General features: G+C 39.8%; 1 protein-coding gene across 1 annotated transcript; it reads right to left on the bottom strand.

Moving 5' to 3' along the window:
• Positions 1 to 11,759: 11,759 nt before the first annotated feature.
• On the bottom strand, positions 11,760 to 14,628 carry timm29 (translocase of inner mitochondrial membrane 29). The gene is made up of 2 exons (XM_044332513.1): positions 14,404 to 14,628; positions 11,760 to 12,769 (listed from the first exon to the last, which is right to left on the bottom strand). The coding sequence occupies exons 1-2, from the start codon at positions 14,507 to 14,509 to the stop codon at positions 12,093 to 12,095; spliced, it is 783 nt and encodes a 260-aa protein (XP_044188448.1). The 5' UTR covers positions 14,510 to 14,628; the 3' UTR covers positions 11,760 to 12,092.
• Positions 14,629 to 15,099: the final 471 nt, after the last annotated feature.

The following is a 15,099-nucleotide window of genomic DNA, read 5'->3' as shown; positions in this document are numbered from 1 at the left end:
ATAAGCTCATAGCGTAACTGCAGTTGGGTAGATTGTGGTTGATGGAAAGGGGGGCTGGGAGAGGTGGGGGTTAGGTGGTGGGGGGAAGTCAAGGGTGAGTGGAGAGAATAAGAAGGGTGGGTGGGTCGTTGGGGGCGGAGGGGCTGTCTGGGTGAGAGGAGTGTTGATCGATTCCAGGCTTGGTATTTTCCAGACAGGCTGAATGGTAAAGGTCATAGGTCAGCCGCTCTTGTTTCCTATGAAAGAGAGGCTGTGTGTGTGTGTGTGTCTGTGTGTGTGTGCTTTCATGCTCATGTGCAGTGGCAAATATGCATGCACTTTTGCTCGACATTGTGTTAAAACTGTATTGTTTTTTTCCAAATTTCTGGTCATGAAAGTGAAGGGATCTATCCCTGAATTCTGCTTTAAAGGGAAAAGAAGTGTGTTTGTGTGTGTATGTGTGCATAGGTCTATAGATTTGTTGTGACTGACTAAATTTGGTGTTTCTGTGTGAGCTCTTTACATTTGAACCTTTTTCCAACAGCTAGGGCTTTTTGTTTTCTTATTTTTCAAGAGAAGAAATGTTTAAATTTATGAGTGTTTTTTAAAACAAAACGAAAATTGGATGAAAATTCAACACCTCAAAAATCTAAGTGATAATTTGATTATAAATATACCATTTGCAGGTAAAACTTTCTGTATTTTTCTGCATTTACTGGTTATTAAATACCACAGAGCAATATAAGCAGAACTCCTTGGCTTTTTCTTTACTTTTCCTGTCAGTGCTAGTATATTCTGAGCTGTCCTCACCTCAAGCAGACACTGTTTACTGCTGTTGTTTGCTGTAAAGTTTAACAAGCTTCTCCTGTTGAAATCCTGGGAACATCAGAAGCGGCTGAAAATCTGTTTAAACAAGTCTGCTCCTTTGATAAAAATCCAGGTATTTTTCAGTGAAGATCTGAACAGCTGAACACTGTGAGCCTTAACAACAGCTAACACAGAGTCTGCAGTGGGTGTCTTGCTCAAGGGCATGTGGGGAAAAGATAAAAATACTCTGGGATCAAATTTGACACATCTGCCCTACACTGCCGTGCGTTTGCGTGTGTGAAACTGCTTGGTTGTCTGTTTGTATTCTGCTCCACCCAGACTGTGCCTGCTCACATAACTACATTACATTGACATGGTGATGACAACAACACACAAACAATGTCTCTTCAAATGAGAGCGGCATTCGAAGATGCTCGCACCTGTGTAGCAATACTTTAATTTGTTGAGCAGATACGTGGATGTGTCATGTGTTAGGCTCACGTGTCATCACACATAAGCCCTAAACACACACACAAACATACACACACAGATCAAGACAGGTACAAATGCTAATTGCAGCCACATAGACAGTGATGTCTTAACACCCGCGGCTCAGGTAACAGCATCTAAAATAAACATAGCTGACCTACACTCACACACACACACACACAGCAAGGAATCAGAGAGTAAGACATGCATAAGTACAAACACACTCAGACACACATACAATCATGTACAGTGGCATGTTGAGTGTGATGTCAAGGTCGCATCTATTGCATGTGCACTACTTCCTGTGCATGTGCGTGCATGCATGGTTGCGTGTGAATGCGTGTTGTCTGAATGAGAAGACAGATTGTGGCGGCTGGACTGTGAGGTAAAGAAAAGGGGGGGAGGGAGGGGGGAGGGTAAAGGGAGCCACAGAGACATGAGGTGGGAGGTGGGGGTGAGTGAGTGGCGGTCCTCCTCCCTTCCTCCTTCCCTCACTCTCCCACTTGCTCACTCCCCCTCCCCCACCTGGGACTTGAACCCATGACCCCCCGGTGAATGAGTTCACGGGAGGCACCGCCATTACTGGGGAAACTGCTGGTCTGTTTGCTGGTGTGTGTGTTTATGTGTGAGAGTGTGTTTCGAAGTGACCTGAGTTGAGTTCGTTGGTGTGTGTCTGTGTGTGTGTCTATGTATGTTTTTATGAGTGTGAGATGTGTGTTTACAGACAGAATTCCAGTGCTTTTTAAAAGTTGTTTTTTTGACAATGGGAGTTCTGAATCAGAGGTATGCTTCGCTTAACAATATTAATGCATATTCATATTTGTGTATGTGTGTGTAATGATGTCAGAGATAACGAGAATGGTGATGCCCCCACCCCCCCACCACCACCACCCCCTCCGCCTTTGCTGCTGGGTGTGTGACCAACTATGCTTCTCGCTACCTGGCCCAGACTGGATCAATACTTTAATCTAATTGTCATTCACTTCCACTGGGACAACCAAACACACACACATATACAACACACACAACACATGCAACATGCATATCTACATAGGTGCCAACATGTATCCACACACATATTCCTAAAAGACACATTCTTGTAAAAACCTACACACACACACACACACACACACACACACAGCCAATCACATGAGAAATCATGAATGAAAATCCTCTTTGTGTGAATGCACTCACTGTTATGATAGCATGCAACCTCGGTGTCCTTTACTACATCCACTTCCATGCTCAACTCTGCACTCTTTCTCTGCCTCTCTGGGCGTTCCTCCTTGGCGTTGCATCATGCATGCACATCAGTGTCGGCAAACATCCGCTGACACACTGTCACATCGCATTCATGTCTGCCGGCAAGCAGCCTCTCCCACGGAGTGACAATGGAAAGTAGATGTCAGGGCTGCTCTGGGATCAGAGCCCTGCCGTATACACAACACTCAACCTGGAAAAAAATATAGGAAATGAAGGTGCAAACTGACTTACCCAACATCCTCTCCTGCAGAAGCGGTAGAGTCTCCGTCTCTTTCTCTGCATTCCTTTATCTCTATACCTCCTTCTTTACCCCTCCCAGTGAAAAGCCAAGCCACCACTCTCTCTCTCTCTTTCTCTCTTTCATCCTGTTCTCATCTTTCACTTATCTCTTCTTTTCCAAATCCCTATTCTTCCTTCCTTTTCCCTGTTTTGCCACCTCCTCCTCCTCCTCCCTGCTTACCGTTTATCACACTCTTTCCTTCTTTCCCTTTCTTTCTTCCTCTTCGGTGGCTCTCCGGTGTCTTCTTCCTGCTGCTGTAAACTGCAGACTGTCTGGCGAGAGAGAGAGAGAGAGAGAGAGAGAGAGAGAGAGAAATAGAGAGAGGAGGAGGAGAGAGAGAGGGAGCGAGGTCGAGAGAGACCGAAGAGGAATTGGAAGTGCAAACCAGGACACCCACAGCCTCTGTCAGTTTGAATGAATATTGTGCACACTCTGCTTGTCTCTCCTCCTCCCCCCCTCTCTTTCTCTCTCCCTCCCTCCCTCCCTTCCTCCCTCTCTCTGTCTACCACCCACCCCTCCTCCACTCCTCTCTCGCTTTGCCCTCCTTCGCTATCTCCTCCTCCTCCTCCCTCGCTGCTGCCTTCAAACATGTTCACACTCCAAGACTGACTGACATTATAGAGCTGCACTTACTGACACCCCCCAACACACACACACACACACACACACACACACACTTTGTACTCTCCTGGACCCAGACAGTTAACCCTTTTGATGCAGCTGCACATCCTGTCTGTTTGTATTCATTATCATTCTCTTATTACATGTGTATTTCCAAGCACTAGTCTGTGTACTTTTGTATGAATGTTATTTATTGGTATATCTTTTATTGTTTAGGGTCCCTAAAAATTACTGACACTCTTAACCTGTAGGGTAATTTTATCACCCTTACAAAAAAACATGAATTCAGATTTTCAGATGAAATGTACAAAAACCATGCGTTTAACTATGCGAATATACTGCATGTTAAATGTTTTCACATTTTTCACATGTAGCATTACATGTGAAATTTATGTTTTCACATGAGATGTCTTACATTTTAAAATATCTGAAAATCACATGTGCCTCTGTCATATGTGTATCGCATGTCAAAGTGATGTAGTACATTCAAGTCATGTGCCCATGACTTTATCACATGTGAAATGTTGTTGCACATGTGATATTTGTGTGAAATTGATGCTTTCACACATGTGGAATATATGAAAATCACACAAGCCTACTGTTTCACAATTGATAAACCAGGCGTCATCAAGGGAAAGTATCACATGTGGTGTGTGTTTCACATGTAACATTAAATGTGAAATAGATTTTTCACTTGTGATATCTTTCATTTGACACGTTGAATATCTGAAATCACATTTACCCATGGCACGAATTTACTGTATAGTACTACTTACTGTAATATTACATCAGAAATTGATATTTTCAGGTGATGTACATTTCACGTGTCAAGTATTAGATAATCATGTGTGCCTGTATCATGTGAAACATGATTCATGTGTAATATTACATGTGAAATTGATGTTTTAAGGTGATGTTGTACATTCCATGGTTTGAAATATGAAATGTCTTTCTCATGTGTGAAATTCATTTCTTTTGTGATTTCTTGAAATTCAGAATCTATCTAGAAACACAGGAAAACATGCACCTAAAAATATATTTTCTTAAAACAAGTGTATGTTGAAATCATTTTACCCACACTTTCCAAGAATACACCTAAATCCAGCTTTTTATATTACATATTGTGCTTGTCATTCTGATATTTCTTTGAAAAATGCATCAATTTCACTTTGCACTTCCATAAAACTGACTCCAGTGTTTGTAAATCCAAGCACATGATGCTATTTGGAGCAACTGTAACTATTCTTGGTGCACCATACTTTGTGGTTGATCCATTTCATCAGTGGCTATGAAAGCATTTTTTAGTTTTCCTGCAAGTATATCTCTGTTTGTGTGGTTTACATCTATCAACACCACTTGAACAATGCCCTCTTTTCTTGTATTTTCATTTATACCGTTCCTTTACCCTCCTCCATCTTCTGCAATTTATCCCCCACTCTCTCCATCATCCTGCCTCCTTCCTTAGTTACATATTGATTAGGTACTTGAATGTGTGTGTGTGTGTGTGTGTGTGTGTGTGTGTGTGTGTGTGTGTACATGTGTGTGTGCATACAAGCCTGGTCCTGCTGTGGTCAATGAGGTCAACATGGTGGCCAGACAGACATCCCCACCCCCTTCATTTTTTGTTGATTTTTTCTACCCCCTGCCTCCTCCATCACCTCCTGCTCTCCATTCTCAGGGTTAGCGAGGGTAGTTGGAGTAAAGGAAGCGTTGCGAACGACAACGTCAGCATCCTTCACGAACTCACCTAACAGCTCAGTTGATAGCAGCTGACAGAAAATGAATGCACTGGCTTGTAGTGTGTACCCCAGCATCACATCATGAGCCTGATGTGTTCACGTAGCAAGAAGCGAGATCTGACTGTTTTAGCCATGATTTTGTTGGAATGTCCTGGTGGACCTCACAAATCCCCTAATTTCCTCACAGGAAGGTCAACACAGTTAAGAACTGAGTTTCTACACCATTAGGGTAAATGGAAATTTTAAAGATCAGTATAATTGTCAAAAACAGGCATTTACACTTTTGAAAATGTTGCAGATTATTCTCTGAGGATGGTCAGGTGACATCCCTTGCCTCTCCAATTTTGCATTGGAAAAAAAAAGCAGTATGTTTTTCAAACACCACCTGACAGTGACCGCCCTCACTGACCCCTACGGCCGACAGACTAGCTGTCTGCGGGGAGGAGGGGGCAGGATGGATGGGAGTGCAGGGGTCGATAGAGGCCATAAGGCAAAGATGGAGGGAGATGCAGACAGAGGAAGCTTAAAAAGATGCAACACAAGACAACAGAGACAAAGCAGCAAAGCTTTTTGTACATTTTCACTCACATACACATCAAATGTTGTGGTAGGCACAATAAAATATCAACTAAAACATGAACTCAAGCTGACAATCTTACTGAAGCAACCAGCCATTATTAAAGAATTTTCTTTTTAATCTTTTGCCAGGGGTTGATTTTATGTTTACATCCACAGATATTTACAGTCCAGCTGAGGCCAAGCTTGAAGTGTAGCTCTAGGAATGTCAATCTTTCTGTTTAAGTCAAGTCAGTTTTATTTGTATAGCCCAATATCACAAATCACAAATTTGCAAACAACATCAATTATTACTCTTTCTATTATGAACTTTTGATCCATGGAGGTTTTATATTTGTAAAACTTTCCTCGAGCCGAGAAAAGCGATTTACAAATCTGTGACGTCATCACGTGGTAAGTGTATGGGCTGAGTGGGAACTCACAGGCAGGGCCAGCGGGGGAAACACTACTGTGCATATTCAGTGGGCCGCACAACACGGAAGCAAACCCGGAAGCTAGAAACTTTTTTTGGCATATGCGCCAGGCGAGCAATTCCTACAGGACTGAATGGGCGCCATTCTTAGTCCGGTATGCAGCTCTTATAATACATCCATGATCAAGTACCTCAGGAATATCTGTTACATCCTTTTATTCTCAGAAAACCAGACAACTAAAAAATATATATTTTTCAAGTAAATAAGATACTAGATTAATATACTTTTATCCAGATTTTAATAATATTTTTCTTGTACATTTTTTTCTGTGACTGAAAATACATCTATCCATTCCAGTGGACGTTATGCGCCATTTATTTAAAATTATGATATAATTTACACTTGGACTCAGGACCTATATTGAGTTCCATTGAATCACTTTTTATACTGTTGACGCATGGTGTCCACTGCAGTGGACAGATCCGTAACTCCTTCAAAATAACATATTGAAAAAAAAAATATTGGCATTTTTTACTTGTTTAAAAGTAAATATTTTAAAAATATTACTTTGTGATTTAATAATTCATGCATGAAAGGGATAGAACACAAATTACAGAATACAGCATTGAACAGGAGAACAAAATTATAATTTATAATACATATGAGGAATGTGATGAAGAGTGATCTAGTGACATCCAATTTTTCACAGCAGCCAATTTAGTAATTTGGGTCAGCCCTTATTATAGTAGTTGAGTAGTAGTAGTAGCACATATAGTTGAGTATCATCCACACAGCAATGGAAATTTATTCCATGACTACGTATAATTTGGCCAAGAGGGGAAATATAAAAAGAGTAAAGCAGAGGGGCAAGAACCAAGCCCTGAGGTACTCCATATTTAACATCAGAGAATTTAGATGTAATATTATAGCAGACACAGTGTGTTCTTATCAGACAAGTAGGACTTAAGCCAAGAGAGGGCTAGGCCAGAGACACCAAAATTACAATTTAGTCTAATGGTAAAGAGTGATCAATGATGTCAAAGACTGCATTGAGATCCAGTAATAGAAGCACAGAGTTGGAATCTGGATCCATAGCAATTAGAAGATCATTTACCACTCTGGTTAGAGCAGTTTCAGTTGAGTGACAGGCCCTGAAAACCAATTGAAAGGGTTCATATAGATCACTTTCTTTTATATGAGTCAAAAGTTGATGAGACACAACTCTCTCTAGTATTTTAAAAAAGAATGAAAGATTAGAGACTGATCGATAGTTAATAAGAGACCCTGGATCAAGGTGTGGTATCTTAAGTGAACTCGTAACTTAAACTTCTGGGGACAATGCCAGATTTAAGTGATAAATTAACAATAGATAGCAATGTAGGTCCCAAGGGCATATGTTTGATTTTAACATTGGTAGAAACGTTTTTCTTTCTTTTCTTTTCTTTTTTTTTTTGGCCCTACTGAAGTCGAATGGCATATGCACCCATATAGATCTTGACTCTGCAAAAAGTTTTTTTGATGTATTTGCTAATACAACATAATTAAAACACGACTTGTATCATATATTTTCTCTGATTTTAAACAGATATTTACTTTTTTTTTTTCAAAATTATATATTTTAATTTGACACAACACATTTTCACATTTAAATATGATGAGAAAATAAAAAGACAATAACTAGTAGGTAATGTGCTACTCTTCAAACCATCTGCTGTCATCTATCCAGAGTGTCTGTAACTCTGTCCTTCTTACAGATTGTTGATTTTGGCAACAAATTAAGTTTCTTGAAACTGAAAAAATATCAGATTGGTTACAGAACATTCTTACTGGTTACTGAACAGTGCCCTCTTTTCTTGTATTACTGACACTTTGGTTGTTCTTTTAAAAAAAAGGACCTGATGTCTGCAATGATCAGTGTAGATACGCTTTACACTTGAATTTCAAAAACAGTATCTACTAACAAATGTTAGTTTTGTCCAGCAAAGAACTTTTTAATCACATGATGTTTAAAATGTTTAAAATATAAAATCAGGTATCCCCCATCCATCTCTGTCACTCTTTATCATAATAGCTGACACAAACCTGGCAACTCTGCATAGATCTCATTGGTAACATTATGTGTAGTTAAGATGACAATATTAGTAAAAAAAAAAAATCAATAGGATCAGCAACACCTTGACATTTATAGGTCCCTTCCGTCCATACCTTTATCTACACCTATGGCCTTTCACCACTTAAGTCCAGACTGAAATTTCTCAACTACTGGATGGACTTGACTGAATTTTGTGCAGGTGTTCTTGGTCTCAACAGGATATATCCTAAAGACTTTGGTAATCCCTCCCCTCTTGAGCCACCATGAGGTTGACATTTTTGTTTTTCAATGAAATATCTCAACAGCTATGAGATGGATTTCCAAGAAATGTGGGACAGATATTCATGGTACCCAGAGGATGAGTCCTGTAGACTCTAGTAATCCCCTGACTTTTCATTCGGCGCCAACAACAGATTTTCACTTATCCAGTGAAATATCTCAACATCTATGACAGGGATTGGCACAGAACTTTGTAGACATTCATGGTCCCCCAGGGGATGAATCATACTCACTTTTTGCTGACTTTTCCTATTAACTATTACATGAGTCACTATCATATTTGGTACACATATTAATGTCCCCCTGAGGATCAATTCTAATCACTTTGGTTATAACCTTAGTTTTCATCTAGCTCCATCATCAGGTCAAAATTTTATTCTGTGCAATACTTCAGTTTATGACCAAATACTGTCATGAGATTCTCATTAGTTTCATCTGTACTTTCTGCTTAGTGCTCAGTAAATGTTATCATGCTACCACGCGAAACTTAGATGATGAACATGGTAAACATTATACCTGTTAAACATTGTTGGCATTGTCATTGTGTGCATGTTAGCATTATGTTAGTATTTAGCCAAAGCACTCCTGTACCTCAGTACAGCCTCCCAGAGCTGTTGGAATAGCGGTAAAATCTTAGTTTCCAGACTAATACCAACTGCAACTCCGTCTGCATGTACCAAGCTGTTGTGGTGTCTTAACAAGGTAGGCTGATTATAACATAATTTCCATAATTGGTTTTAGATTACTGAGATGTTTACAGTTGTAAAACTACATGATGTTATTTATTTTTATTTGCATTTTTGCCTTTAATAGTGGTTTACGGTGAAGACACTCTAGTTAAGATAACTAGAGCTGCAACTAACTAATTATTTTTATTATAGATTAATCTTTTGATTATTTTCTCAAGTAATCTTCTGGTCTATAAGATGCACGAGAATAGTGAAAGATGCCCAGCACCATTTCCAAAGGTCTAGATGTTATTATTTTTCAGCTAATCTTAACCCAATGCCACCAAGATGCCTTTCACAATACTTTTCATGATGAAACTGAAAGTTCCAGAAAAGCTCCTGAATGGACCTTGAGGTGAGATTGTTTCGTCCACTAAGCTGTTGGCAATCATAAATTATTTGTGAACAGTTTTGGTTTTCTTCTTCTTTCTCTTTTTTATTTACTAATGCACCACTGATCAGGGTTGTTGTAATTGCTCAGCTTTTTTTGAATGTGTTCTCTCAGCATTTTTAGAAATGAAATGAAACTGAGCTCCCAACATCAGAGAGCAGATGTTGAAGTGATTCTGAAGCTCCATTATCAGATTGTGGAACTCTCTCACCAGTATCACTTAATCACCGGGATGCTGAAATCATTGCAGGATGAAGCAACCTTACTCTCAGCAGACCAGCTTCTTGCTGTTTGATAATATGTACTAACTGTTCCATACGAGTGTGTTATTGGGGTATGAAGTTGTTGTTAATAAGCAACATCCAGTTCAATTATAGGGTTACTATGACAGAGAGACCCCTCAATGCCTTTACTTTGCTAAAATCAAATTTTGCTGGGTCTGGGCTCATACAATATTTTACACTAGACCGCCCTCTGGTGGCAAAATTCAAAAACACCACTGGTCCTTGGGCAGAGACTGATCGGTAATCCATTGCAGTCAGCTCACTACTGAAAACCGCAGGCTGGCCCCTGACCTATGACTTCCTCCAGGTGACATCTGATAGCCCCTATCCCAGAGTCATATTAGTGACATCAAGAGTCACCTTTGACCCCATTATGGTTTAATCTCCTTCTTGCTTTGGTTGGGTTATCAGTCCAGGAGGTCAGAGTCAGTGTGAGACTCCCTCTTAGGGTATCTGAAGAACTAATGAGTGGGTTATTAATCTACACTGAGGTGCTGAGAGACATACTGTACCTGCAGTTATCATGTAACCCTGTGACAGTGAAGGCAGCAGTGGTGTACATCTGTTGTGTGTTGTAGTAGACTACAAGCTTACACACTTTAACATTAAGCACAAATGTAAAAAGGTGAGTCATGGGTATGAATATTACATCACTACTACATATAAAGTAACTAAGCACATCTACTCTGGTACTATTTCCATTTGATGCTACTTTATATACTGTACTATACTTTTTCCTCCACTACATTTATCTGACCGCCATAGTTATTACTGACTATAAATACATTTATAAAATACAATGCAATATCTTTAATTAAACTAGTAGCTCCCAACCTTTCTGGCGTTTAACCCCTTACAATAAAGCAGTGTGTGGTTGTTCTGAGTTGTTAGTAGTTCAACCAAAGGTCCAGAGAGATAAAACGATCAGGTACTTAACAAAAAAAGCAAAGATTAAAGAAAAGTCCAAAAAAACTAATATAAAATATAAAAGCAGAACTTTGTTTTTCCTTCTTTCCTACCTAATTAATCGTCTCATGATCCCTCAGATTCATCTTGTGACCTTTTGGAGGGGCCTGACCCCTAGTTTGGAAACCAGTGAACTGAACTACCTAACTGTACTGTAAAAGTAACTCAAGCAGCTACAATAGTAAAATGCATTTTTATTGGTGCATCAGTATAAACATAATAATAACATATCAGTCACAGGAACCATTAAGTACTTTTACCCTTGATTAGTACATTTTCCTATTTATACTTCAGTATTTTTACTTAAGTAGGATTTTGAATGGAGGACTGGGGGACAAATTCCAGTCCAGAGAGGGTGTTTCAATGCCAGTTCCCATCTGACTACTTCAGGTAGCATATGTGAATTTCTCAAATCAGGGAAAGATGTTATCCAAGCTTCAGAAAGCACGATATGACACACAACTAAGATATTCCAAAAACCTCATCATGACAGGAATATTACAGCTCATTTAAACACATTCAGTGTAATCTCATATAAAGCATCTGTAAGAACTTGAGAGGTAAATGTCAGGTTTTGGTGTCAGCTGCTCAGATTTAAAGAGTAGAGAGACACAGTTTTAACAGGAGAAATACATTTTCACACCCACAGGTGCAAAAACTGGAGCAAAATAGAAACAAGGGGAAAATGTGGGAAAATAATACATTAAGTAAAAAACAATTGAATGAAGAACAGAAAAAATAGGCATCACAAAACTGATATTGAACTTGTGTTTGCATCCTTAAAATTCCAAAGTCTTTATAGTTTTGTTATTGGAGTTGTGAGACGAGTGAGACAAAAACAACGGAGACATCTGGCTTTAGCTGACAGATTTATTGACACATGGGACATGGTAGAAATGATTTGAAAAACTTTCTGAGAAACAAAAAAACATGTTGGAATAAATAAAAACAAAACTAATTATTTTGAAGGGCTGTTTACACTTTGAAGAGAGAGCATTTCCTTTTTTTTGTTAGCAGCTTGTGGTGACAGTAAACAGTTTGGACAGTTCATAGCTGATAAACATTAAGCTAACAGTGGTTTGTAGAATCCAACACTGCATGAAAAATGTGAATAATGACCTCGCTACAGTTTTGTGTCCAGCATGGTTTTGCTTTGCTGTGTGATATGTCTGTTCAACACAACACTTAAGCTTGAGTCTGTTCCTCTTCCAGTGATTTTATTTGGCTCTCTTCACTGACACTGTCCTCTTTCTTTACCACTACATTTGTTTCTTTCTCCTCGTCTTCCACTTTCAGCGCTAACCACGACTCTTCGTGCAACCTCTCGTTCCTTTCCACCTCCTGAACACTGGGTGGCAATGTTGTCCGCATGTGCTCCGGCAGCTGCTTGAACTCTTCCTCGTTCACGTCAAAGTCCTTCATCTTTGAGTCCAGGATCCACCAGCGGCCTGCGAAGCCAACATCCAGTACCCGCTGGGGGAGCTCCCTCCAGGGTACTGACAGATTGGAGCACTGGGCTTCGTACAGTGTGGTGTCGGGGTCGTAGTCGGCGTGGTAAACCAGAGAGAGAAGACCCAGGCTGGCGTGGCGCAGCCGGCCCTCATTGCGAAGCTTAACTAGACTCTGTATGTGGCCGTCAGAGGGCCCGCTGCGGATCCACGGTGACAGCAGACCCAGCTGATTGGAGTACTCCACAAGGGTGGCGTCAAAAGATGAGTCATCAGGTTTTGTGTAGAAACAGGCCCAGGCCCCGCCCAGCAGAGACACATATACAGAGGCTTTGACCGGTCGCTCCCAAGCACCAACAACCATCTCCCGACACGCCTCTTTGTAGTCAGAGACCAAGCTGCGACACCACACTCCTAAAGACAGAAGAGAAGAAGAACCTTAGTCCTTCATGGTGTCCTAAACACACACATCACCAGGGGCCAGGGGGGCCACAGTAAAGCTGACAAACACTTAAGCAGCTGGTTTAAGTGTTTCACCTTGTTATCCAATATTGTACATACCATGAATATAAACATACAAACAATGACAGCCAAAACTACAGCTGCAACTATGAAGTCCATCCACAGGAATTGAATCAGTAACTATTTTCATAATCAGTTAATCAAGTCATTTTTTAAGTAAAAATATCAAATATTCACTGGTGTCAGCTTCTAAAATGTTGTTGTATTTATTGGGACCATGTACAGTGTTAAATATAAATGTTACCGTTTGATGTGCTGAACCAGAGTTAGCTTAAAGCTCATTTTCATCTGCAGTCCCTTCAGCAGGTCACAATTAAGACATATGACATTCAGTTTACTGTCATGTATGACAAAGGAAAGTGTTACATCATCACATCTTGCTTTTAATTTGACAAGCTTACATTATTAATTTCTCCTTGACATTGTGGTTGTATGTGATGTGCTATTATGTGTAGCTTTGTATTTTGTATTATGTTTCCTTTGTGTTTTTTGCTTTGTACTGTTTGTAATTGTGCCATCTTTATGTTTTGGGCAGTTGGTCAAAGAAAACAGGACATTTAAAGACATCACCTTGGAAACTTATAACAGTCATTTTTCACTATTTTCTAACACTTTATAGACCAGATAGATTTCAACATGCAGTTTCAGGTGAGTGCTGACACAGTATGGTGGTGAGTGTCTTTGTGCTATCTAATGTTTTGCTATTCAGACAGCTCTGAGTGTGTGTGTGTGATTTCCAGGATGCTACTCGCCTCAAGTTTTCACTTAAAGGAAACGTTTGCTAGTGGCATGAAGTGAACAGACTGAAAAAGGAGAACTGGACACCAGGCTGAGGTTAAAACAATAGTCAGGTGCCCAAATTAATATTGAAACAGGTTTTTCTTGCTGTAATCATTCTGTATGTTCACACACTGGCTATTAGAAGATCCCTTCATAATGCACTTACAATGTAAGTGATGGGGGACAAAATCAAGTAGATATCTTTCAACTTTACAGTCTTTTTAGTGCCAAAGTCCCTCTTTTTGTTACTATACTTCCACCACAGCTCAACAGGGAAACACTGTCTGAGGAAACACAAAGAGGGAATCTGATGCTAAAAAGACTGTAAATGTGTCAGATATCCACTTGATATGACTAACTCAGACTGCTAAAGCCTCATATAAGCTTCACATCAACTTTTAAATGCATTTTTGCACTAAATGACTGTGTGGACACACTGTGGATTTTGGCCTCCATCACTTACATTGAAAGCACATTTGAAAGGGATCTTTTAATAGGCAGTATGAACAGGAGGAATGAATACAGTGAGGAAAACCTCCTTTACTGTTCATATGGACACCTGACTGTTGTTTTAAGACAGAAGTGAAAAATTGTAAACTTATCATTTAATAATGGGTGACTTGTTGATAAAATGGATCACACACTCCAAGATTTTTATTCAAACTAGTGTTAAGCTATTCCTGTAACTCATGTGAAAACCTGTTAACCTCCCTGTATATGATCTGAAGTCGGTGTTAGTTTCTCACCCGCTTTACTGTTCTTCAGTCTTTCCCAGCGGCTGGTTGAGGCCGGAGAGGCTGCTGTCTCTGCCGCAGCACAGAACAGCCTCCTCGCTACAAAGGACCAAGACATTTCGGCTGCTTTTACTTTCCTAGCGCCTGTCACCTTCACGCTAACATCTCGCTGGTCGCTCACGTAAAGAAGAAGGGAAATGGCGCCCAGGAGGTGGGCCGATGTTAATATTCCGTCAGATAACTCTACCTCGGAAAGGTTCCGCTTGCTGTCACATTTGAACAGACAGTGAATTAGGGACTGAATTATTAAAAATATGTGTTTAGTTGCGATTTAAACATAAATTGGGGATGTATTCAGTTTTTACACAACTGTGCAATATACAGTACACTATTGTAAATCCATGGCTGTTTCTAGCTTTTTGGGGGACCTTTTTTCCATAATGAACATAAAAAATTAAGTATTGTAAAGTAACACCAGCAAGATCAAGATAAAAGTGCAAAACCATTTCGCAAATCAGACTTTCAGAGTATTTTTATAGGGCCTGATGAAACTGGCATAAAGATAAAGGTGCAAATGAACTATGAACAAATAACTTATTACACACAATTGTCATTACGAAGACTAAAACAGAAGGCTCTCAATTATCAACATCATCATTATCATCATCACCATCTTCAAAACTTTTGCTTCCCAGATTTTTTTTAAAC

This window comes from Thunnus albacares, chromosome 17 (genome assembly GCF_914725855.1).
Source record: "Thunnus albacares chromosome 17, fThuAlb1.1, whole genome shotgun sequence".
Classification (NCBI taxonomy): domain Eukaryota; kingdom Metazoa; phylum Chordata; class Actinopteri; order Scombriformes; family Scombridae; genus Thunnus; species Thunnus albacares.
Note: the sequence above shows the minus strand (reverse complement) of the source record. Positions and strands in the feature narration are given on the sequence as shown.

Bases quoted from the DNA above. Each gene is read 5' to 3' on its own strand.
- timm29 (XM_044332513.1), bottom strand. From the start codon at position 14,509: ATGTCTTGGTCCTTTGTAGCGAGGAGGCTGTTCTGTGCTGCGGCAGAG. The intron at 12,770-14,403 runs GTGAGAAACTAA...TTCTGTCTTTAG, and splicing joins ACTGAAGAACAGTAAAGCGG to GAGTGTGGTGTCGCAGCTTG.